At 35.9% G+C, this 27,206-nt stretch overlaps 2 protein-coding genes across 3 annotated transcripts in view; one reads left to right on the forward strand and one right to left on the reverse strand.

Moving 5' to 3' along the window:
• tgfbr2l (transforming growth factor beta receptor-like) overlaps window positions 1–9,657 on the reverse strand; it is a 19,056-nt gene extending 9,399 nt beyond the window's left edge. Inside the window, exons 1-2 of the mRNA XM_067444318.1 lie at window positions 9,489–9,657; window positions 965–1,115 (exon numbers count right to left, since the gene is read on the reverse strand). Of these exons, the coding sequence (XP_067300419.1) occupies window positions 965–1,115; window positions 9,489–9,546 (209 nt within the window). The 5' untranslated portion in view covers window positions 9,547–9,657. The remainder of the gene's footprint in view (window positions 1–964; window positions 1,116–9,488) is intronic.
• A 1,335-nt stretch (window positions 9,658–10,992) lies between these two features.
• On the forward strand, window positions 10,993–27,136 carry snx4 (sorting nexin 4). 2 transcript variants are annotated; one of them, XM_067444276.1, is made up of 14 exons: window positions 10,993–11,129; window positions 12,236–12,360; window positions 16,658–16,796; window positions 16,881–17,030; window positions 17,954–18,001; window positions 18,426–18,481; window positions 18,598–18,670; window positions 18,997–19,058; window positions 19,909–19,974; window positions 23,133–23,222; window positions 24,046–24,145; window positions 24,687–24,832; window positions 25,600–25,714; window positions 25,856–27,136. In XM_067444276.1, exons 1-14 carry the CDS (start codon window positions 11,043–11,045, stop codon window positions 25,901–25,903), a joined length of 1,305 nt encoding a protein of 434 aa, XP_067300377.1. In that variant the 5' UTR covers window positions 10,993–11,042; the 3' UTR covers window positions 25,904–27,136. The 2 variants fall into 2 exon arrangements, with proteins under 2 accessions (XP_067300377.1, XP_067300378.1); XM_067444277.1 differs by having other exon boundaries at window positions 18,601–18,670.
• The last annotated feature ends 70 nt before the right edge of the window (window positions 27,137–27,206 follow it).

The following is a 27,206-nucleotide window of genomic DNA, read 5'->3' on the forward strand; positions in this document are numbered from 1 at the left end:
GAAAAGCGACCCATATTAGACCACAGATCCCAAGAATTGTATGACAGCTAAATCCTTATTCAATGGGACCATAGTGAAATATACTGCCATTTCAACACCAAACCTTTTAGAGCATATTTCTTTGAGAATGTCGTAAAATACTAGGTTCCAGCACAGTTTATTCAGTAAAATAGGATTGCAGCAATACCGCAACTGAAGTGAAAAACACAATGCATAATGTACAGTTTACAACTATGATTGAGACGGTGAGACTCAAATCAGTGCCGTTACTGATTGTTTATATTACAGTGTGTAGTTAAAGATGCACATAATGTCAGTAGTATTTTATAAAAATAAATAGTTACCACATTTTTTGTATTGTTTTCTAGAACATTATAGTACTAAACTGTCTAAAAAGACTACTATTGAAGTTATCTTATTATTTGCAGTTTTTTCAAAACGTTTATTCCTTAAAAGTACTAAAAACTATTACAGAGATAGTTTACCCAAAAGCAAAACTTCTGTCATTATTTACTTTACTTTAAAGTTGTTTGAGTTTCTTCTGTTGAACACAAAAGAAGATATTTGGAGGAATGTTGGTTATTTAGAAATAACCAAATAGTTGATGGTAGCCATTGACATTCATAGTATTTATTTTCCTATACTGTATGGAAGTCAGTGGTTACTGTCTGGTTACTAACATTCTTCAAAATATCTTCTATTGTATTCAATAGAAGAAAGAAACTCATACAGTTTTGGGACAACTTGAGGGTGAGTAAATGCTAACTTTTTATTTTTATTTTCAACTGTCCCTTTAAGAAGATGATTCCCAATCTCTTACATCTTGGTTTCTTATAATGTATTGCAGAGGCTATGCTGAGATTTGAAGCAATTCAATTGTGCCATAGTGAACAGGTTTTCATACTATCAAACTCAATGTTATGCATGTCACATATGCATATTTGAAATTTAGCTGTGGACTTACCATATTGCTACACACACTTCTTCAGCCAGAGTACAGTAAGAGGTCAGACTGCAGTTGCTCATGCAGACGTTGTCTTCACATACAGGACTTGAGTGGTCACACCACTTACAGAGGTTGGTTTTTATGAGGGTGAAACTCTGCGTCTGCAACACTGCAATAGAGACAGACAAAAAAGATTGTTTGCACAATATATATTAAAAAAAAAACTCAATTTCTTTCATAACTGAACATTTTGGGTAGTTGGCAAACAACATGGATATATAAAATATATATGTATATGTAAAAATGTGTGTTTTCCACCATTTTATGATGAATTAATTTGACTGAACTATCCATTTAAATGACCCTTTGGTGTGTAGAAAAGCCATATGTATCATTGGGATGCTATTATAGTTTTGCTAATATTTTGAAATTGTTTTTTATTTCTGCTTTAGTCATTTTGTTTTGGTTTTTCATATTTTTTTTTTTTTTTTTTTTATTAAAAAGATTTATCATTTTTATACATTTTCTATTTCATTTTTATTTATTGTAGTATGTCAAGTTAAAGTAAATTAAAATTTAAATTATTACTTTGACAGCTAGCGGAAATATGTCAGTTAACATTTATTTTTATTTACACTCACCTAAAGGATTATTAGGAACACCATACTAATACTGTGTTTGACCCCCTTTCGTCTTCAGAACTGCTTTAATTCTGCGTGGCATTGATTCAACAAGGTGCTGAAAGCATTCTTTAGAAATGTTGGCCCATATTGATAGGATAGCATCTTGCAGTTGATGGAGAGTTGTGGGATGCACATCCAGGGCATATAGCTCCTGTTCCATCACATCCCAAAGATGCTCTATTGGGTTGAGATCTGGTGACTGTGGGGGCCATTTTAGTACAGTGAACTCATTGTCATGTTCAAGAAGCCAATTTGAAATGATTCAAGCTTTGTGACATGGTGCATTATCCTGCTGGAAGTAGTCATCAGAGGATGGGTACATGGTGGTCATAAAGGGATGGACATGGTCAGAAACAATGCTCAGCTAGGCTGTGGCATTTAAACAATGCCCAATTGGCACTAAGGGGCCTTAAGTGTGCCAAGAAAACATCCCCCACACCATTACACCACCACCACCAGCCTGATGGATCCATGTTCTCTCATTCTGTTTACGCCAAATTCTGACTCTAACATCTAAAATTCTCAACAGATATCAAGACTCATCAGACCAGGCAATATTTTTCCAGTCTTCAACTACATAATTTAGGTGAGCTTGTGCAAATTGTAGCCTCTTTTTCCTATTTTTAGGGGAGATGAGTGGTACCCGGTGGGGTCTTCTGTTGTTGTAGCCCATCCGTCTCAAGGTTGTGCATGTTGTGGCTTCACAAATGATTTGCTGCATACCTTGGTTGTAACGCGTGGTTATTTCAGTCAAAGTTGCTCTTCTATCGGCTTGAATCAGTTGGCCCATTCTCCTCTGATCTCTAGCATCAACAAGGCATTTTCGCCCACAGGACTGCCGCACACTGGATGTTTTTTGCTTTTCACCCTAGTTAACCCTAGAAATGTTTTTTTTTTTTTTCACGAAATTTGAAATTGCGTGAAAATCCCAGTAACTGAGCAGATTGTGAAATACTCAGACCGGCCCATCATGGCACCAACAACCATGCCACGCTCAAAATTGCTTAAATCACCTTTCTGTCCCATTCTGACATTCAGTTTGGAGTTCAGGAGATTGTCTTGACCAGGACCACACGCCTAAATGCATTGAAGCAACTGCCATGTGATTGGTTGATTAGATAATTACATTAATGAGAAATTCAACTGGTGTTCTTAATAATCCTTTAGGTGAGTTTATATTTAATATAATAATAATTTACTATAATAGTTGTATGACCATACAATAAAAATACATTAGACCAAAACTCAATAGAAATACATTTTTAAATACACGGCCTTGGGACACTTAAGGAAAAATTATATTGTCTAAAAGCACAAATAACTAAGGCAGGCTTATAGTAAAAGCAGTCAAAATTGTCCAATGGTGAAACTGATTGCAATGCAAAGTTAGATTTCATAAGAATGAAAGCTGTAATGACAGCTGCAATCAAGACAGTATTTAAGAGCAAATCTTTGAGCTACGTGACCCATCTGGAGTTCATAAATCTCTAATTGGATTTGGATGAATGTAGTATATGGCCTGGTGTGTGTATTTGGTTTGGTGCACACATCACTGAAAGCATGTGTATTCATGAGAGTGTCAGGAGTTCCTGTGGTTAAGTGGGATAAGCCTGAATTCCTTCCCACGCACACTGTCTCCTCTGTCCTGATACTACCACATCACGACAATATTAATTGTTTATTAAAAGCAGATGAGGGGTGGGAGCCGTTTTGCTGAAGGAGTGCAGCGACCGTACAGTAAACAGTATTAAAAGAAAGGGCAGAGATATTTAACACAGACTTTCAGATGTCTGCTGATGCCAACCATCAAAATATACAACAGAGAGGGACATGAAGGGAGAAAAAGACAACAGAGAAAAACAGAAAAAACTGAAAAAGAAAAAAAAAAGTTAAGGCTAAGCACAAAAGCCCCCCTTCTATAAACTTTAAAGTAATTAAACTGTGCAGAAACTGCTCCAGAAATAAATTGAAGCCAGAAGCGCTCATACTGGCCAAGTTTTAAGCTCAACCCCTCAGTGCTTGTGGGAAAACCAATGGCTGCGTGCTTACAAAAGATGCTGGCCTACAATTATTTGGTTTGCACTCAAGCAAGTTTCCCTTCTCGTGCCCTATTTGTAATTTCATCAGTATAATAATGAATATGTGTAATATGACATGCATACACACATGCATGTATATATAAAAAATATATACAATATAACAATATATACAATATAACAATATAACAATATATATATATATATATATATATATATATATATATATATATATATATATATATATATATATATATATATATATAGTAAAATGTGAATTATATATAAATTATACAAATTAATAAAATGGGTAAGTGTGTGTGCGTGCGTGCGTGTGTGAGTGTAGCAGTTTTCTATAATAAAATGTGTAAAATGGTAAATAGTACAATAATATTTCAAATACCTATAAACAGTGGGTACAGAAAGTATTCAAACCTCCTTACAATATTCACTCTTTGTTATATTGCAGCCATTTGCTTAAATCATTTAAGTTGTTTTTTTCTCATTAATGTACACACAACACTGCAGAAATTCTTTTGTAACCTTGGCCAGATCTGTGCCTTGTCACAATTCTGTCTCTGAGCTGTTCAGGCATTTCCTTTGACCTCGTAATTGCTCTGACATGCACTGTGAGCTGTAAGGTCTTATATAGACAGGTGTGTGGCTTTCCTGATCAAGTCCAATCAGTATAATCTAACACAGCTGGACTCAAATGAAGGTGTAAAACCATCTCAAATGCTGCGTCCCAATTCGCCTACTTATACTACGTCCTAAAAGTATGTACTCTTTTTGTGAAGAAAAAGTATATACTTTTGAGTGTGTAGCAGAAAAGTATGCAAGCTTCGGGACATACTACTTCGCCATCTTTAACGGACTCTGTCGCTAGTTACGTGCATCCCGTCACCGTTTATCTGCCCTGTCAATCATCGTCAGATTCGTCACAGTTCAAATCCTCCACATTCAGTTTAATCTCCTACCGTATCGGAGAGAAATGTAGCCGCTCGTTGATCTGCCATGTGTGTGTCTTTGTGGTCAGAGACTCTCCTCATGTGTTTGCAGTTTAAATATAATGATGCATTTAAAAGTTAATGGCCAAACGTGTCATTACCAAAGTTCTCAATGCTGCTGCATGTGAAATATAATGTGGACAACACTGAATACATATATTTTTGTCAGGTTAAATATTGACAGTTGGTCACTCAAACCCCTTTATCTAAACTTCTCCACTTATCCGTCGAACTCGCACATCCGTCATGTTTGTAGTTTATTAACGCTTTTTATCCGCGTTTGTAGTTCTAATCGAATCCTCGTCCAACTCGCAATGGGTTGTGGGCAATATCAGCCGTTAGAGTGCCCATCGATCCATACTGTGAATTCGGACCGGAAATAGTAAACCATCCGGGAATCTTTGGAATACTCTTTTCAACATACTACGATTTGGGACATACTAATTCTATTTTCGAATACTATTTAGGATGGATAGTATGCGAATTGGGACGCAGGGAAAGATGATCCAAAGAAATGGACATCACCTGAGTTAAATATATGAGCGTCACAGCAAAGGGTACTTAGGACCATGTGATATTTAAGTTTTTCTTTTTTAATTAATCTGCAAAAATGTCAACAAATCTGTGTTTTTGTGTCAATATGGGGTGCTGTGTGAACATTAATGAGGTAAAAAATTACAAATGATTTTAGCAAATGGGTGCAACATAACAAAGGGTGAAACATTTAAGGGGGTCAGAATACTTTCCGTACCCACTGTATCTTTCTAGGCAAGTAAATTCTCTCTCTCTCTCTCTCTCTCTCTCTCTCTCTCTCTCTCTCTCTCTCTCTCTCTCTCTCTCTCTCTCTCTCTCTCTCTCTCTCTTCTCTCTCTCTCTCTCTCTCTCTCTCTCTCTCTCTCTCTCTCTCTCTCTCTCTCTCTCTCTCTATATATATATATATATATATACTGATAGGGTAAAAACAGCCCTGACCTGTTGAGGCATGGACTCCATTAGACCCCTGAATGTGTGCTGTGGTATCTGGCACCAAGATATTAGCAGCAGATAGTTTAAGTCCTTTAAGTTGCGAGATGTGGCCTCCATGGATCAGACTTGTTTTTCAGCACATCCTAGATGCTCGAATGGCTTGAGATCTGGGGAATTTGGAGGCCCAGTCAACACCTTAAACTCGTTGTTGTGCTCCTCAAAGCATTCCTGAATAACTTTTGCTTTGTGGCAGGGCGCATTATCCTGCTGAAAGAGCCAAAGCCACCAGGGAATACAGTTTCCATGAAAGGGTGTACATGTTCTGCAAAAGGCTTAAATAGGTGGTACATGTCAAAGTTACATCCACATGGAGCGCAGGACACAAGGTTTCCCAGCAAAACATTACCCAAAGCATCACACTCTCTCCTCCAACTTGCTTTCTTCTCATAGTGCCTCCTGGTGCCATGTGTTCCCATGGTAAGCGACACACATGCATCCGGCCATCCACGTGATTCATCAAACCAGGCTACCTTCCTCTATTGCTTCATGGTCCAGTTCTGATACTCACGTCCCCACCGTTGCCGCTTTCGGCAGTGGACAGGGTTCAGCATGGACAACCTGAGTGATCTGCATGCAGCCTCATATGCAACAAAGTGCGATGCATTGTGCATTCTGACACCTTTCTATCAGAACCAGCATTAATTTCTTTAGCAATTTGAGCTACAGTAGCTTGTCTTTTTGATCAGACCACATGGGCCAGACTCGTGCATCAATGAGCCTTGGCTGCCCATGACCATGTCGCTGGTTTATCACAGTTCCTTGAGTTGAGTTGAATAAACTTTATTGTCCTATTATTTTTGTAGACAGCAGTGTACATACATGTACAGCAACACAAAATACACATTAAATAACACAAATTTATGGTTGCTAATTTAAGAACATAATTGCAGCAGGTAAGAAGGAGTTTTTATATCTGTTTGATTTACACAAGGGGAGTCTGAATCTTCGACCTGAGGAAAGCAGTTGAAATTCAGTGCACAACGAGTGGGTAATGTTGGAGAGGACTAACTGTCCCTTAATAGTCGTCCTGTGTACATAAATGTGAAACAATGAAATCCTTCATTGGACCACTTTTGATAGATACTGACTACTGCAAACCGGGAACACCCCACAAGAGCTGCAGTTTTGGAGATGCCCTGACCCAGCCATCTAGCCATCACAATTTGGCCCTTGTCAAACTTACTCAAATCCTTACACTTTTACCCAATAACAGGTGCCCTGATGATATCATTTCAGAAATTGTAATATATTTTTGGCTATACTTATATATATTTCACAAAAATATGTTTTAAATAAAAAAACACTAGATCTGTTGTTTAAAACGATATATATATCGTTATATATATATATATATATATATATATATATATATATATATATATATATATATATATATATATATATATATATATATATATATATATAAATATATATATATATATATATATATATATATATATATATATATATATATATATATATATATATATATACTGTAAAAAATTTGTGGTGGTTTTTGTTGGTTTAACTTAAAAAAGTAAGTAACCTGGTTGCCTTAAAATTTTGAGTTTATTGAAATTAAAAATTTGAGTTGATACAATGAAGGAAATTAGTTTAATAAATAGAAACTCAAAATATTTTTATATCTGAACCACATAAAAAATGTGATAAATCAAGAAAATAGCACAATTTGGCATGTTTCACTGCGTCATCAGAAATAACACACACATAATTACCCAAAATGCTTACAAAATCTTTTAATAATATTTTAATAAAGGCTGTCGAATCTCAAAAAATGTTCATTGTATTAACTTAAAATTTTAATTTCAATGAACTCAAAATTTTAAGGCAACCAGGTAACTTTTTATATATATATATATATATATATATATATATATATATATATATATATATATATATATATATATATATATATATATATATATATATATATATATATATATATATATATGTATGCATGTACGTATAAGTTGTACTCTGTTCGTTGCCATAAAGCATTTTCGGGGGCCCCAGTTTGCAGTAATCAAACTATCCCACTGGGTGGCAGATTTCCAAGTTTTTCCAATTCCTTTTAAACTCAGCTTGATCCCTGAAAGCATTTCCTGATATTAAATGAATAACAGTACAGTGTACGCAGCACTGGCATAACTGTCGCATTCATGACAAACAGATGTCTTCAGAAGTTGCTGCTTTAATTTTGACTGTGGCTCCCACACACACTCCATGAGTGCCGTTTCAGAGTAAAGGAGGGTGAAGGGCCTGCCCCCATTACTCACTGATAAGCGTTGTAATCTCTTGACATTGTCAGAGAAGTGTTCTGTTATCTCATGCCAAGTAAGTAATAAGAATCAACACCATTTATCATCATTCAAAACAAGATGCCTCTCCTCCACGGGTACCATGCAAACCCATGCCCACTAAAGAACAACTTCTTGGACTCAAGGAAAACAAAGAAGAAAAAGAAAGTCTGTGTCCACTGAGAGGTTACTGGGGTTGGGTTAGGCCCTGTTAGCATTGCAGCCTCTGTTTAAGTCATTACAATATTGCCATTGTGGGCAAACATGATGACAAAGCAGAGAAGCTTCAAGGGATCTAGATGGATGTCTTTGTATTTTTGTGTACAGTCTCTCTGTGAGGTCACATTCGCACGCACTGACACTAGTGGCCTCTCCATATTTTCCAGATTTGTTCATTCGTTTCAGTCAACAGATGGGATATGATAAGTGAGACTGAGAAGTGATAGTTTTCTTCTCTCCGCCCACATGGTAATATTTCATAATTGTTGTTGTAAGTGGAGCTACTCTCTACACACCCAAACCGTTTAAGGAGGCCCCTAAGATCGTTTGGATTCTCAGGATTTGGTTTCCCTGTTGGAACTTTCCTAGCATCGTGTTGTTTTCATGCGGTCACAGTGCATGGCATCTTTTATGCCCATTGTAGAGGTTCTGTTTTTAATTAAGAGCATTTTTGGGCGTAAAGTTTCACAACAATCTTGTATGCAGATCTCTTATAGGCTACTTTTCCATCTTACTACTGTCAAACTGCTTTTAATACTGTGACTCTTAGATGGAATTTTTTCTTTAAAAAAAGAATATGGACATGTAGTAATATATTTTGGACCACGTCTTCATCCCTTCATGATGTACATTCTAACTTTTTAAAACTGCACAATGTAGATATATTAATAATTTAATATTTTATTTTATTAAGGAGCATAACAAGGTAGGCCTATTCATATTTAATATTAATATGTATTCCTGAATATTTTCTCACTTAAGATGGTAATTAAATAAAAATAATCTTCTTTAAAGTCTACATATATTCATTATTTTTTTTTATAGCACTAGTGTATCAAAACGTTATAAGAAATGTGTGGCAATCAGGAGGCAAAAGCACCATGGATGCGAAGCTTCAACAATTCAACCAAACTATAAAACTGTAGCCTATTATTCAGGATAAATCAAACATGAACTTTTAATGATTTGCATTTGCAGTAAAAAACCAAAAGAATTGAATAGAATTAATTGTCACCTCAAGCATTGTGTATTTTTTCTGAGTAAATAAACTTTTAACCAAGATATTTAAAACAGTGTATGGTAATCCATAACTATCTATTTACAGCGGTGTGATTTTGTTTTCTATAGTGTTAAATATAGGATATTCTCTTCAGTGTCGAAAGACGTTTTGCACACAAACTCAAAGACAAAGCTCTGATGCGTGGAGCCCCCAGACAATGAAAGCAGATCGAGAGAAGTGAAGATCTACTCACGACAGAAACACAGAAGAACAGATGTTTGAGCCCACAAACTGCAGCCTCCGCGAGCCATAATATCTCACAATCCGAAGATCCCAAACGGTCCAAGCGATTCCGTTATTTTCTTTATCTGCTCGTGTCAAAGACGCAGATAAGCTCATCTGTAAGAGAGTTCGGGACTGTGTGTGTGTGTGTGTGACTGAGTTCCGTGTAGGCGGATCCAGATGTTTTTAATCCAGATGTGAGTGAGAGCGGATCCGCCCAGGAACTCACATTTATCAATGCATGATTCACAATATACAGAGGGAACAATGAACTACAGTCCAGATTGTAGTGAAAAGATCAAATCTTAGGCTACCGCAATCTACCAGCAATTTGTTCTTTCTTTCTTTAGGCCTATTTGTTAATTTATTGTGTAAGGTTAGGCGGTATTTTGGTTGTTTTTAAGAATTGTTTCGAAGGTTTAGGTGAAGATTTTTATAATCAATTTTATTAGTGGTCCCGCATATAGAGAAGAACAATATGCATACATGTTTATGCTATGGTAAAAGGGCAATTTGGAAGACTCGAAAAAATAAGTTATAGGCTAGGTAGCCTATTGAATAGGCCTACACATTTTAAATTGATTAATGATATTCAAATGTTTTCTGAAATATGGTCTGTGGGAGCTTTGTGTGTGGTTTTGAAAAATGATATAGTTTTGTGTAGGCCTAGGCCGTACACATGAAGTATAGGCCTAAGTAGCCTATGTAGGCTATATATTTTATTGTATTAATATAGGCCTAGGGGATTTTTTGTTGTTGTTGTCGTTAAGTCATATTGCCAAATTCTGCACTTTTGTTGTGATGTTAAATGTAATGGCACATGTTGAAATATAATTTTGGCGTGAAAATGAGACTGTTAACAGAGGTGGAAAGAAGTATTTTTTACTTTACTCAAGTAGGCTATTTTTCAGGTAGGCAGACTATACACTTTATACGTATTTTTTTTGTAAAACATTTACTTCACTAAAGCATAATATTGTAGCTAGGGCCTACTTTTTACTGCACTAGGCTATTGAATAGAATTTAATATTAACAATTTTAATATTATTTCTTACTTACTCAAGTAAAACTACTATACTGAATTAATATTAAATTATATTCAATATAGTGCAGTAAAGTAGGCTACAATATTATGCTTTAGAATAGGCTATAGTGAAGTAAAAAAAAATCCAAAGAAAAACACTCTGATAAAGTATAGATACTTGAACAATTTACTCGAGTAAAGTAAAATACTTCATACTGTCCGCCTCTGCTTTTAAACACAGCAAAGAACTTTCTTAGGTAAAGTGGGATAGATAATCCGCTGAAATCTAAATAAAGTTTTATTTTGCTTTTGTATACATTTGTAAAGCTACATCCTTTCAGTAGTTTTTAAATTAATCTTAATAATTTCAACAAGATAATACATTTTATAGAACATTTATGCTATTTCATCAGTAACTGTCTATCACGTACGCATGCACGCGCACATTCTCCCAGTGAAACAGTGAAAGTGGCCAACGCGCAAGCGCGAGACGAGTAAACCATGGCGGATTCAGGAAGCGAGGATATAGCGGTGATTGGAAACACAGATCTGACTCCTTCGGAGTCGGAAAACAACTTAAAGAACACGGTAAAACCCGTAGCAGAATCTTTTTTATGCTGGGTGGCCGATCATATGTGCTGTTTTGTAGATTTCGCGTGAGCGAGCGCGTGATATGTGCGGGACCAGCAGTGTTTTGCTTTGACTCATGAATGGCCAAATCACTATAGCTAAACATATCAGCAGTTTCTGCGGAAACATTATATGAAATACATGTATGTTTTTGCAATTTTTATTACAGTGTTTATGAACTATGTAAAGCATAATTATATAAAGTCACACAAGTAGAAAACTGCTTTACATTATACTGTCGCCGAAGAGCCTTTGCCACGTAGTTTGTAAACACCCAGTATCTCACGGTCATCTGAGGCTCATCACGGGCTCCTTGTTTCATTCCTAAGTCAGAGTGGCGTTAAATCAACAAATGGTTGGATCTTGTTTACTGCTTTATTCTTGAATTTCTTTATGGGTTGATGCTTGAGATATAGAGGTAAATGTATACATTATCTTTATCTTTTTGTTTTATTTTAAATGGGACATTTTAAAAGACTTACATTTGAGACTTTTGTGACCCAAACATTTTTTGAAGTGATGAGTGCTTGGATATGTCTAAACTTCCTGTTTCATCAGGAAATATGTCAACACATGACACAATTCTGCTCATAGAAATAAATACCTGTGCTTTTCCTCAACCATTTTTTTTTTTTGCATTGAAAATATCATGAATACTGTATTGGTGTAATATGCATAATACTGGAGTAGTTCACTTTAAAATGAAAATTACCCATGAATTACTCACCCTCAAGCCATTCTAGGTGTATATGACTTCTTTCAGATGAACACAAATCAGAGTTACATTAATAAATACCCTGATGCTTCCACACTTTATAATGGCAGTGAGGGGGGTCTATTGAATTTGAAGCTCAATGTACTATGTCACTGCCATTTATAAAGTGTGGAAGCATCAGGGTATTTATTAATGTAACTCTGACTGTGTTCATCAGAAGAAAGTCATATAGACCTAGGATGGCTTGAGGGTGAGTAAATCATGGGGTAATTTTCATTTTAGGCAAGGCAAGTTTATTTTAAAGTTAACTACTCATTTTAAACATTAATTTTTTGACCAAATTTTACAGATGGTTGAAAACGGGACAAATCTTCTGAAGAGGATGGAGATCAGTGTGGCTGAAGCGGAGAAGAGGACTGGCAAGAATTCCGTCAACATGCAAGAGACTTATACAGTGTATCTTATAGAGACACGGTAAGACACTTCAATTTCACAGTGCAACGACTCATCGTTAATCTCAGGTTATAGAACTTGGCGTAAAAAATTCATGTGTGCATGTGTTTTATTTGCATTTGATTATTTATTTAATGCCTTTGTTATTTTTAATCTCAATGTCATAACTTGATATTCCAGTGAAACTATAGAGTTATCTCTGGTGACTTCTGCAAACATTTTATCTGCATATACTTCGCCCCTTTCTTACAATTGATTACAAGCATGCATTTAAGGCATTGTTCACACAAAAATGAAAATTAGCCCATGATTTACTCACCCTCAGGTCATTCTTGGTGTATATGTTCTTCTTTCAGACAAATACAATCTGGGTTATATTAAAAAATGTCCTGCTCTTCCAACCTTTATAATGTCAGTAAATGGCTGTTTCTGTGTTTAAGTCCAAAAGTGTTTCAGAATAATACCATTTATTCTGTGGTTGAGCCAATACAATACTCAAGTATTAACTAAATGCTTGATCTTTTAAACAAGCTAGTAGGCATGTAAAAAGTACCATTGTCTTATATGTCAAGTATTGCATTTGTTCCTTTCTTGATATGATAATGACGGTCAGGGTTTTGGATGCAGTTTAGAGATATATGTAATGTGCCTGAATTTGCAGAAGTTTTGATTATAATATGCATTTTCTTTTTGAATATGAATAACCTGCTGTAGATAAGGTAGGTTTACACATTGACTTTCTGACTGAACTATGCTCACGCTGTACAAAATGCAAAACATCAAAGAGTCACGGCACACCAGACCAGCTCAGAAACTGTGGAAGCCTGACTGGTAGAGAGTGAGACCATCGGATTTCCTCTCTTTACTTAAATGTTTACACTAGACCTCTTCTTCCTGTGCCTGAGTCTGTCACTTTAACGTGTTCTTTCTACATCAAATAAAACAAAACAGAAGTATCCCACTGGACAGGAAGTGATATGCAGCAGAAGTGTAACTTTCGCCTCTCACTCTGACCCCGTCACCCCGCCAAGCTTTGTGTTGGAAAGTGGGACTTGTCATTCTGGAGAGGGTGATGAGTCAGCGCTTCAGGCAGATGTGCTTTGTCTGTGTTTCCATCAGGGCCGAACACGCATGCTGGCCAGAGTGCAGTAACATATTATCACATGATTCGAAAACAATACTTAGTGGTTGAACTCATAAAATCACCGTCTGCAACCAAGACGCTTTCAAACATGTTTTTTGGTTCCGTCTAAAAAGTTGAAAACTATCCAGAACTAGATTTTTTTTCTTAAAGAAAAAAAAGAGAGTTCATACAAAAAGTTGTTGTGGATGATTGCCAGGTATTTTGAGCACCAAATATGCATATTAGAATGATTTCTGAAGTATCATGAGACACTGAAGGTGGAGTAATAATGCTGAAAATTCAGCTTCGCCAACGCAGGAAATTTTTTCATTTGAAAATAAAACAGAAAACAGTAATTTTATATATTTTACAATAGTACTATTTTTACTGTTTATTTTTGCTCAAATAAATAAAGCTCTGGTCACCATAAAGTGCTTTGATTAGTTTTTACATTTAAATTTCTGCATTTTGCAGTGGCAGCGATTTACAATGCATTGAAGGATTATACCAGTTCAAGCATCTCTTGGGAATCAAGCCCATGGCCTTTGTGTTTGTAGCAGCATGCTTTACGATGCGAGCTGCAGTTTTCAGCACGTTGCTATGTGTTCAATTTTTTTTTGTCCCGCAAGGAAAATCACAAGTTTGATTGCTTGGATATGTAAAAGCATACCTCTGCTCAATAGGCCGCATAATTTGAGGTATCATTCATATCTGTACCACAGACGGTACGTGACAAGTTACATGTTCAAGGTTAAGGGTTTGTTCAAATCCCTAATCTTGTATATAAACAGTAGTAATTGTGATGCTTTCATTAGCATAAAATTCTTGCCTATATTGATTCTTTATGCATGGCGATAACTAAACAGTGCTGTATTGTTGCTCGTTTCCATAAAAGGAAGCACATGTTTTTGTAAGGACCATGTGGAAGGCATACTGCACACGCACACAGTGGGCTTTAGAGAGCAGTTTGGTGCCACTGATCTTGGGGAAAGTTGTGGAGTCTGAGTGGAGAATGCCTGTCAGCCAATCCGCACCTTCCTTGTGCTTTGATTTCATCATGGATTATTAGTGTGGGGCACATTATGTGCTCCCATTTCTTCCCTGGAGCCCTTGGGAAGTAAAGATCTTATTTCAAAGTCTACCCATTTTTCTTCAGTGTTTCCCCCTCATGTATATTTTCTTTTCTGTATCTCTGTAATTTTTTTGTTGCATTTTTCCATTCGGTGTTATTCAGGGCTCCAAAGATCACAACATATCATAGAATTTATTGTTTACATGGTAAATACTGTGCAAAAATAAGTGCTTAAGTTTAGCTTTTCTGTTCACTGCAATTCGAAAGATTGGGTCAGTATGATTTTTAAGTTTCTTATCCTCACAAAAGGCTGCATTTATTTGATTAAAAAAATGCAATAAAAACAGGAATATTGTGAATTATTATTACAATTTAAAATAGCTAATATGTTTTAACTTTTTACAATCTATTTCTTTTCTTGTGAAGGCAAAGATGTCTTTAGTGTCACATGATTTATCAGATTTGGTGCTCAAGAAACATTTATTACTGTTATCAATGTTGAAAACAGTTGTCCTGCTATTGTGGAAACTGATATAGTTTTTCAGAATAGATCTATAAAGTTCACAAGGACAGCATTTATTTGAAATACAATTAATTTTTATTAACATTGAATGCATTTACTATTACTTGACCAATTTAATGCGTCCAGATAGATAGATAGATAGATAGATAGATAGATTTTATATATCGTCCGATTAAAAAGTAACAAATGGAAAATTAAGACAATTGCGGCATGCCTAATCATTGCACAATTTGAGTATGACACTGCAGAGATGTTTAAATAACGTAGAAGAGTTATATACATGCTCCTACATGGCAGTGTGATTTAGTGGATTTCTGCTCCTAAATTAGCAGCACTCATGTCTTCATGCACTGGGAATTCAGCAAGATTACACAGCGCTGTTAAACCTTTGGCTTGTGTTTGAAAAGGCCCCTAAAACGACTGCTTTCATAAACTAGAACCACAGCTTGAAGCCTCATAGATCTCTACTGTGTGTATTTTATAAATGTTATTATTATTTATTATATCAACCCCAACATTTCATGACAGAAGTGTTTTTAATATGTTTTAAGAGAAGTGTGTATCAAGGTTTATCCGCCTAAACTCCGGGACCATTTTTTGTGATTTTCCGCCTGGATTTGGCCTACCCAAATTGAAAAGCTTCCCATACACACACATACAGTGGTCTAAGTTCAAAATGTTGGTGTCATTTTACAGGAAGCCCTTTGAAGTTATATAAAACACTAAAAGTGATAAACATGTAAGTATATGTTGTGTAAGCTGTTAACCCCCACCCCCCAAAAAAATAAGTAGGTGCTTTTTGATTTTTATTTGATTTGATATAATATAATTTGAAAGTGTGTAACTCGGGCTCTGAGTAATCTAGGTTCCTGGAGACAGTTTGGGCTGTTTCCACTAAATTCCAGAAAATAGTGGAAAAAATTAGTTTTTTTCTGTGTCATGTTGTATGCAAGATTTATTTAAATGGTTCTGAAGGGATGATCCCCCCTTCACCACCCCCTCCCACCACCATATACAGTGGTATAAATGCAATATCCCTGTGTCATTAGATAAATTATATATGCTGGAAACATCCCAAACTGTCTGCAGGGTGCTAGAGCACAGTTACACACTTTCAAAAATGAATTTATAAAAAAAATAATATCAAAAAGCACCTAATTTTTGGAGGGTTATAACAGCTTAGACAACCTATACTTACATGTTTATGACTTTTAGCAGTGTTTTATGTAACTTCAAAGGGTTTCCTGTAAAATTACACAAATTTTGAATGTAGACCACTGTATGTGTGTATGGGAGGCTTTTCAATTTGGGTAATTTAGTGTAAATACATTACTTTGTCTAAAACAAATGCCAAAGTGATGCATATATCCAGAAAGTAGATACTCTAAGCTTTCAAATGGTACCACATATGACATCATAGCTCCTCCACAGACATTTAAAGTGAAATGAAAGTATATACATGACGATGTCATTCTGGACCCTGTACAGGGTCCACAAAGTTTATTATACCAAACCTAACCCACACATTTTTTTTTTGGCTAAAAAGGCTATTTAAAAGCGTTTCATTCCACTTCTGACAGTCTTTATTCTGTGTTTGTAGGCCTGTGGAGGCTGCATCAGAAGGGACCAATCCTGTCCCAGATTCTCTCTGGAGGCGTTACAGCGAGTTTGAGCTTCTTCGAAACTATTTGTTAGTTACCTATCCATTTGTGGTGGTTCCGCCATTGCCTGAAAAACGGGTATGCAAACATGATGATTTGGTTACTGCTGCTTTTAAATACAATTTGCCTTCATATACTGTAACTTCTTGCTTTGTACAACAGGCTGAATTTGTTTGGCACAAGCTGTCAGCAGACAACATGGATCCTGACTTTGTGGAGAGGCGTAGGGTAGGACTAGAGAACTTCCTGCTTCGAGTGGCCTCGCACCCAGTCTTGTCCAGTGACAAGATCTTCTATTCATTCCTCACCGAGGTAGCGAGCTCTCTAAAGTTCAAGAAGTTTTTATAAATTTGTGATTCATTAATTTCTATTTCTGATAGGCTGTCAATTGTTTTAAAATAAAAGGTTATTTAATTGACAGTCTAGTAGAAATAGAAATTAATGAATTACATTGTAGTCACATATACAATACCAATGAATTTTTGTTGTTGAAGAAGACAACATATTCAAGGCAATCAAATGAAGTATTGACAGTATAAGAAGTGGCTTTAAAAGTCAGTATATTATCATTTTTTATATTATTGAACATGTACTACTGCTCTTTATTTGAGCAAAAATATGTATTGTGAAATATTATTAGAATTTAAAATGAGTGTCTTCTGTTTTAAAATATTTTAAAATGTAATTTATTCATGTGATGCAATGCTGATTTTCAGCATCATTACTCCAGCCTTCAGTTTCACATGATCCTTCAGAAATCATTGTAATATCCTGATTTTTTTGCTCAAGAAACATTATTTCTCATTATCAATGTTGAAAACAGCTGCTTACTATTTTTGTAAAAAAAAATAAAAATAAAAAGTGATACATTTTCTTGACCTTTTTTTGATGAATAGAACGTCCGAAAGAGCAGCATTTATTTGAAATAGAATATTTTTGTAACTATATAAATGTCTACTGGATCTTTTTAAGATTGTCTTTGTTTCTTTTGTCCTTTCTAATTAAAAATATTAGTTTCTTTTCTGACCTTTCAGACTTTTTGCACTCGCTTATCCCTTGCCTACCTTCCACAGCAATGTTCTAATAATTGAACCAAATTACTTTGTTAAATTGACAGCCTGTTTCCGTATGCCACTTTTGCTGTTATTTGAAAAAAAAAAAAGTTTTAACTAGCATTTCATGCTGATAATGTCTTCTGTCAGTGTCAGAAATTGCATCCTTTCTCTGCCCCACAGGAAAATGGTTGGAAGGAAACCGTGTTTGAGACAGGATTTCAGGCGAAGGTATATCAGCACTTTCCAGTTCATTGGGTTCTTTCTCTCTTTATACCTCTAGCCACCACACTGTTGTTTAAATATCACTTCTCATCATAGGTCAATATTCATATGTTGATATGAAGCTGACTAAATATGTGTTGATTTCAAATAAAAATTGTGTGAAGTGACTGAATTGCTACTGCGGTGAGGAATCTGTAATCAGTACGCTGTAGTTTATGTAAACAGGCACAGGAAGTCTGTTGGACCGTTCTGGATCAAACACGAAAGAGCAGTAGTATTTTATGTTGGTGTATATTATTGCCATACTGCAGTGTTTATCTGATCTCTGTCATTTAAAAAAAGTGTCTGTAGTCCTGTTTTACACCATCTGAACAAACAAAACCCAAACATGAATCTGTCTGTCAACATTTGGCCTGTGTCTTTCTTACAGGCCGATTCAAGGTTAAAGGCTTTAAATGCCACATTCAGAGTGAAGAATCCAGACAAGTAAGTCATTTTTGCAAACCATGTTACACAGTGTTATGAAATGCATAAAGATATGACCGTGCTGTTTGTTAACAGTGAAACTTGTGTGCGCGTGTGTGCGTGTGTGTGTTTCACAGAAGGTTTGCAGAAATGAAACACTATGGTGATGAGCTGCAGTCTGTTATATCACAGCTGCTGAGAGTTCGGGCGGTGAGTGTAAACAAAGTCAACACAGCCGAATGTGGAGCTCAACCTATTAGAAAAACTTCTTTTGGTCCAACAAAAGTATATATTAAAGTTTATTATGAGCATTGTAAGGAAAGCAATTTTGATGATTTCATTAACTGCTCTTTTAGTACTTTTGAGGAACCACCCTTTTTACTAAAGAAAAACATTATCTAAAGTATAAATCTTAATTAAATATTTGGTTTCATTAGAATCATATAGTAAATCTAAAGAAAACTTACTTTTTTATTTATATTTTTAAAATCAGATGTGTTATAAGGCTATTAATTTAACTTTTGTTCTTTTTTTAGAGAGCAGCTGATCGTCTGTATGGAGTCTACAAAGTTCATGGAAATTATGGAAGAGTCTTTAGGTAATGTTTTCTTTTAAAGGAAATAGTAATTATTTACTTATGTCATGTCAAATTCAAATAAGTGCTGTTCTTTTTAAATATCTATTTAAAATTTGTCACAGCTTCTACAAAAATATAGAGCAGCATTGTTCAACATTGATAAATAATAAGTAATGTTTCTTGAGCAGCAATAATAAGCAATCATTTCTTGAATGATTTCTGAAAGAACCTTGTGACACTGAAGACTGGAGTAATGGATGTGGAAATTTCAGCTGTGCCATTACAGGAATTATATATATATTAGAAAAAATGATATATTATATTATATATCATTACAGTCTTTTTTTTTGCAACAGTTTGTTATCATAATATTTATACTGTATTTTGCTCAAGTAAATGCAGCCTTGGTGAGAATAAGTCTTCATTCTAAAACATAAAAGGATCTTACAAAACTTTTGAACAGTGGTGTACATTTGTAAGTTTGGCAATAATAATTTATCTTAATAATTTGACCCATTTCTGCAATTACGCAATTTTATTTGCATGTAAATGTAGCCTGCACATAGCGATCTGAGGCTGTCAAGGTCCAAAAGGGGAAGAAAAGTATCATAAAAGTATTTAATATATAATGTGCACTGTACTTCATGACTTCTCTATACAATCATTCTGTGTGATGAATAGACTAGGATTTATATCATAATGTTACAATCACAATAACACTTTGATTTTTGAAAGAGCCAGGCATGTTTTATAATGTGCTCTGTGAACTGTTTTTGGAAGAAGCATTTTTGGGGTAAATCTTTTGGGTTTTGATTGTGTAGCTGCGGTCAGCTGCAGTGGTTCAATGTGAGTCTTTGTTTGTTTTGGACAGCGAGTGGAGTGCCATTGAGAAAGAGATGGGAGATGGGCTGCAGAGCGCCGGCCATCATATGGACGCGTGAGTTCACAGTGCACACAACACAGACGAAGGCTGCTTTATGAGCCATTCTCATGTACCTTTATAGGATTAGTGCAGGATTTTATTACAGCTGGTTTTGATTGTATTTCTCCTACCTGGGACGATCCCGTTACCCACCAAGAGCTCATTGAGGGACCTGAAATATGAAGGTGCTGTATGATAGACACCAGGACTTTCCTGTGATTCTACATGTGTGTGCTTCTGGTACTGAGCTGTAAAATACATTTGCCAGATTGATTTGAATCATCTCATATTCTTCCCACCCATAACAAGTAGCCAGTAAGCCCTTGGGAGGATTGGGTTATGAATTTGCTGGCAAACCGCATTGTGAATCTCCGGGAGCCATGGCCAAAACGTTTAGTGGTATTTTTTTTAACGTTATGATGATGATGATAATGATGTTAATGTAAAAGGGACTCTTTCGCAGTAATGTCCTTAGTGAGTCTTTAACCCAGTCCCTTTTCGTTTCTATGCTGGTTTTGTATTGCTGTGTGTTCTGATGGATTCCAGATTGCTGTTCTTGGCAAAAAGGTCAAAGGTCAGAGCCCAATGTGCTGCTTGTCTGTCTCTGCACTGAAAGAAACAACCTGTCCATCATCAGCCAACATTTGGCAGCTGTCAGACTGTTTTATAGATCATGTTGCTCACCTATTCCCTAAATTTTCTCAAAATACCCCAAACTGTCTCTGCTGCGGATTTGGCATTAGTTCCACAGGCTCTACGTCTGATTTAGAGAGGATAATACATGTAGTTTTACCAAAATACCAGTTTGTGCTTTAGGTTGTGGGCGGTGTGACAAATACAGTTGCAAAAAAAAATATGTGAACCACTTGCAGCATCTGAAAATGTGAATAATTTTAACAAAATAAGAGACCATGCAAAATGTTATTTTTTATTTAGTGCTGTCCTGAATAAGATATTTTACATAAATGTTTAAAAATAGTCCACAAGATAAAAAAAATTGTTCTCAATACATTGTGTTTCCTTCTAGATCATCAGTGAATGTTTGAACCATTTTTAAAAGTTGTGTTTGAGTCCCTTAATTGTCCTTGGTGTGAAAAGATGGATTTTAAAACCGTACAGTCATTGCTGGAGAGGGTTCAAATATGAAAAAGTTTCTTGAAAACTGAAGAATGTGCAGGACCTGGAGTATTTTTAAGAAGAACGTTGGCCAGTTTAACTGCTAAAGACAAATAAGGGACTCATGAACAATCATCACAAAACAAAAAACAGCTGTGAATCATCCAGGTATTGTATTGAGAATCAATGGTTCATACAATTTTAAACGGGGTAATTTTTATAAATTCAAGATTTTTTTTGTCTCGCCTACTTTATGTAAATTTTTTATGTAAAATACCTTATTTAGGACATTATTTAGGACTAAATAAAAAATAACATTCATTTTGTATGATCTTTCTTATTTAGTTGAATTATTCCCATTTTAACATGTATACAAAAAAAAACTAAAACTAAACTTATTTATATGTGTGTGTATATATATATATATATATATATATATATATATATATATATATATATATATATATATATATATATATATATATATATATATATATATATATATATATATATATATATATAATATAATTTTATTTTTCTGGAAACTTAACAAAAAGTGGTTTATTAAAGAATTCATAGTGATGCTTATTTTGGGTAATTCAGTTTAAATCGAGTTTAAATCAAAAGTACATAATCTTGTTTTATTCATTATGACTTTTTAGTTGGAATTAATGGAAATAAACCAAAATGTAAGATTATTTTAAACACGCTACATAATACTGAGTTAAAAACAAAATACTCAAAACAACTAGTATTATAATACAGATGGTTTTTGACTTAAACATTTAATTGCTGTGTGCGACAGTTAACAATGCATGTCAGAGCACAAACCAAGCCATGAAGTTCAAGGAATTGTCTGTAGACCTCAGAGACAGGGTTGTATCGAAAGCACAGATCTGGGGAAGGGTGCAGAAACATTTCTGCAGCATTGAAGGCCCCAGTGAGCACAGTGACCTACATCATCCATAAATGGAAGAGGTTTGGAACCACCAGGACTCTTCCTAGAGCTGGCCACCTAACTGAGCGATGAGGGAGAAGGACATTAGTCAAGGGAAGTGACCAAGAACCAGAGGTTCTCTCTGAAAGAGATCCAGCATTTCTCTGTGGAGAAGAGACCCTTCCAGAAGAACAATCATCTCTGGAGTTTGCCAAAAGGCACCTGAAGGACTCCCAGACCATGAGAAACAAAATTCTGAATGAAAAGCATCATGTATGAAGCACTTTCATCAACTGGCCAATACCATCCCTACAGTGGAGCATGGTGGTGGCAGCATCATGCTGTGGGGATGTTTTTCAGTGGCAGGAACTGGAAGACTAGTCAGGATCGAGGGAAAGATGAATGCAGCAATGTACAGAGACATCCTTGATGGAAACATGCTCGAAAGCACTCTGGACCTCAGACTGGGGCGGAGGTTCATCTACCAACAGGACAACGACCCTAAGCGCACAGCCAATATAAAAAAGGAGTGGACATGGGACAACTCTGTGAATGTCCTTGAGTGGCCCAGCCAGAGCCCAGACTTGAACCCAATTAAACATCTCTGGAGAGATCTAAGAATGGTTGTGCCCTAACACTCTCCTTCTTTGATCCTGCAAAGAAGAATGGGAGAAACTGCCCAAAAATATGTGCGCCAAGCTTGTATAGCATCATACTCAAAAACACTTGAGGCTGTTATTGGTGCCAAATGTGCTATATTGAGCAAAGGCCGTGAATACTTATGTACATGTGATTTTTTTAAAAAAAAAGCAAAGTTTAATTCATTTGCAAAGATTGCACATTGTCATTATGGGGTATTGTATGTAGAATTTTGACGGAAATTATGAATTTAATCTATTTTGGGAAATTTCACAAAATGTGGAAAAAGTGAAGCGCAGCTGTGAAATAACTGCAGCTCATCACCATAGTGTTTCATTTCTGCAAACCTCCTGTGAAGCACTCCCACACACACACAAGTTTCAGTGTTAACGAACAGCACAGTCATATCTTTAAAAGAGAATACTTTCCAGATGCACTGTTGGTCAACTGCCATTGTATTGGACATTTTTGTATGTTACAGGTATGCTGCTTCTGTAGATGATATTCTAGAGGAAGAGGAGCATTATGCTGACCAGCTGAAGGAGTACCTTTTCTACGCAGATGCATTAAGGTACAGTATTCATTTTGCGTTTACTTTTAAATGTTAAAAAAGAAAAACATTATTTGCCACATAGTTTACATTTGTTGCAGCACCTCTTTTCCCAGTCTGTCAGTAATGCTTAGTTTAACTCCTTTCTTTCAAGCCCCTCCTACCAAAAAGTGTAATATCCTCTAATTTGATTGCCTGGAACTGTGTGTTGTGGTTAATTGCTTCAGGCATGTTTTGGAAATATCACAGCCCTTACCACAATACACTACTAACACAACTCAACCAGGCCTCACCCCTTTATATTGTGTATGCCTTGGGCAGGAATTATTTAAATTAGGGATATTGTGACTGTGAACATGGAAAAAAACTCAAGAGTACAATCGAGGAGTTTCAAGCTGTTTAGAAACGACTCAACGATAAAGAGAATAACTCACTTTGGAGTGGACTTTGGGCTTTGTAACTTTGCAGATCTTTTTCATGCTCAGAAAATAAGATTACACAAAAGAAAGCTGAAAATGTAAAAAAGCATAATAGGACCCCTTTAAATGTGAATGAAGTACACTAAACACAAGCTTGTAACAGTGAGGTTGATTTAGAAACGCACATTTTATTCACACTGCACTGTTCCCTAATCTCTTGGGAGCTGATAGCCTCCACTGGCTGATAAAGTTACACACATGCAACTTTTTGTACGCTGTTTACACAAACCCCCATCAGTGCCTGGTTTTACTGAAAGCTGCAGGTCACCTAGGCTTTCAGTTCAGCCATTTCCAAAAGGAACAAGATGATGGTCTGCTTTTGTGGTTGATTTTGTATATTTTGTGGTTAATATGTGTTTTCACAGGGCTGTGTGTAGAAAGCATGAACTGACACAGTATGAACTGGAGATGGCCGTCCAGGATCTGACCTCTAAGAAGCAGCAGCGGGAGGAGCTCGCCACTGGGGTCAGTGTCCATTCAATCACAGAGACAGAACTCCACATCGCCCTTCTTGCTTCTGGAATCAGGGACTTTCCAGCAAGACTTAATGTTTAGTATAGGATAAAAACATAAAGTAGTTGCACTTGCATGTAATGCAGCATTTACTTTTGGCCTACAGCTTCAATAAAGTTAGATTTTTGGCCCATTTCAGTAAAAAGTTTGGCCACCCCTGCTTTATAATTGTTGGGGTTTGACTACTAGTGAGTGTTTTTTAACAGTTTTATGCAATTAAAATTGTGTGCCTTGCTATTTGGGTGTATAGAGCCCTCTGAGAATTATTTCATTGGCACATTTAACATGTAAATATTTGAGCTGTACAAAAAGCCAACGACACGCATAACACATTCTGAACCGATTGGCTGATATGGCTAATTACTAGGTCCACTTGGCCAAAAAAAATTGGAGAAAAATGTCCATATTTCAGCTTTCTGCAAATAAACATGGGAGGAAGAGCGTGGCTTATATCCAGCCAATGAGTGTCATTGACTTTTATTTTCCTGTGTAGACTGTAAGGACCTTTTCTCTGAAGGGGATGACCAGTAAACTGTTTGGACAAGAGACCCCAGAGCAGAGAGAGGCCAAGCTGAAAATGCTGGAGACGCAGATTGAAGAAGGCGAGGAACTGGTCAAAGAAAGAAACGTAGAATGCGAGTAAGCAGTGCTCTGTTACCACATGACTGAATTAAACCCTGTGTTCATGACACCACACAGATTCAATGTTTTCTGTTGCTGTCTTCAGATCTGGTGAATTAATTTATACTAATCATAGTTTTTAGTAATTGTGATTGATTGACTGTAGTTCACTTTATATACATATAAAAAGGGACATATTAAGGCCCATACTCAGAATTTTTCCTCTGCATTTAACCATCCAAGTTAGTGCGCACATTATGAGCTATGAGTAGTGAACATGCACACACTGCAAACCATGAAAACACACACATGGAGCAGTGGGCAGGCATTTATGTGGTGATGCACAGGGAGCATTTGGGGTTTAGGTGTCTTGCTCAAAGGCACCACAGTCATTTCCTGGCAATCGAACCCACAACCTTTGTGTTAGCAGTCTGACCCTCTTAACAATTAGGCCACAACATTCTTTTGATGACGAAAAGAAGAAAAAATACTTAAATCTTAGACTTAAATTGGGGATTTATGAGCTACATCAACGTCTCATATTATGTGGCAGCACAAAAATTATGAAATACACAGATATGCTCCAAATGCACATGGTTTGGTCTATTTTTTCGGGCTTTGTGAAACTTTTCCGATCAGAGTGAGGTGAACCCGAAACCAGGCTAATTATACAACTGAGTCAATCTTAAAAATATGTTGATTTGAGGATATAGCAACTCTTGTCAAGCTTCATTTCATTTCACGGCAAGAATGTTTCGAAACAGTTTTGTCTTTTTTTTTTGTAGCGAGCATGTGAAAAGTGCATGGGTGGACATTGAAAGGTTCAAAGAGCAGAAAGACCATGATCTCAGAGAGGCTCTCATCAGCTATGCCATCATGCAGATCAGCATGTGCAAAAAGGTATGTGTTGCCCATGCCAACAAAGTGAAATATGTTCTTGTTATTGAGAAACAAGAAAATACCTGTTTCTATACTGATCAGACTATTTATTAGGGTGAAGTAGCGTATTTGCATTAAAACACAAGCATGTTTTGTTTTAAGGGAATTCAAGTGTGGAACAACGCTAAAGAGTGCTTCAGTAAGATGTGAGGGTGCCAGCCATGACAACCAGAACACCAGGAGGCCTTGGAGATGTCAATCTAGAAGCACACACTCATAGAGACTGACCTTGGGGACTAAAGTCTTCCTCTCAATCCTAAACTTTTGTCAGCCTCTTGCACCAGATGTCCTGGTGTAAAAAGGTATCGAATAATATTGACATACACTAGTTTCAGTTTCAGTCCAAATAATGAATGAATGGGGTGCTGTTTTATTTATTTCCATGTTCACCAGCCAGATTTTAGATCTGGTTACTTTGTGACTGCACTATTTTGACCTACACAAGAGTTTGTGAAGGTGACCGACAATTAATGACTTAACACTTCAGACAGAAACAAAATAACTTAATTAATTAAGATTGATTCAACTTAATCTATGGAATGATTTTTTTGTATTTGTTTTTTTGTTGCCTTTTTTGACTATCTTTATGCTTTTTGATGGCAATATATTTGCTAAAATCATTCCTTTTTATACTTTCCATGTATATTTGTACTACTTTAGTTCATCATAAAACACAAAAGCACAGATTAAAATGTCAAGGCAAAATATGAGGGTGGGTTTTGGGAGGAAAACAATTCTCAGCGAATCCAGCAGTTCCATTTTTATCATACCCCTCACCCCTTCCCATAATGGTCTTCTCCCACATCTGGAATGTGTCCAGTTTCTGTGGAACATGCAAAATGATCTTTATCACCTGGCTTGGAGGACACCAAGAGTCAGATTTCCTATGAAAAGAAAAACTGGTCTTATTCACATGCAAACTAAATTTACCCTAACGCCCATACAGCAAACAAAGTCGCATAAATTCATAATATGCTGGTCTGTCACTTTCTGCACATTCAGCCATAAAAAATAAGCTGTTTATAACCACTGACCCCCTCCCTTTATATGGTTCAGTTCATCTGTGAAATATTAATATGCTCTCTATCCTTATTCAAAACTTTACTCTGCATATTTTCTTTGTCCACTATGAATGCCATATTTGTCATCTGTTATGATGAATGGGTGGGTCAATGTTTTGATATAAATCTGGCTGAAGGAGTACGGAGGTCACACGAAAGGCAGGATATAATAATTTCCCCATTTTAGAGCTGCATGTGTAACTGGTCGGTTAATTTTCTGGTTTATAGTTGGGCAGAGATAACCTTTTTGTATATACTGTTAAAATTATTGATGTGTAACACTAATGGTAATAATAATAAAAAAAATACCATTATCATTTGGTTTGTGTTTTCATATGTTGTGTCATATCATTTAGCTCTCGACATTTGTCCCTTTTAAATTAAAAATCTTA

This window comes from Pseudorasbora parva, chromosome 5 (assembly GCF_024679245.1).
Source record: "Pseudorasbora parva isolate DD20220531a chromosome 5, ASM2467924v1, whole genome shotgun sequence".
Lineage (NCBI taxonomy): Eukaryota > Metazoa > Chordata > Actinopteri > Cypriniformes > Gobionidae > Pseudorasbora > Pseudorasbora parva.

Bases quoted from the DNA above. Each gene is read 5' to 3' on its own strand.
- snx4 (XM_067444276.1), top strand. From the start codon at position 11,043: ATGGCGGATTCAGGAAGCGAGGATATAGCGGTGATTGGAAACACAGAT. The intron at 11,130-12,235 runs GTAAAACCCGTA...CAAATTTTACAG, and splicing joins AAAACAACTTAAAGAACACG to ATGGTTGAAAACGGGACAAA. The intron at 16,797-16,880 runs GTATGCAAACAT...TTTGTACAACAG, and splicing joins CGCCATTGCCTGAAAAACGG to GCTGAATTTGTTTGGCACAA.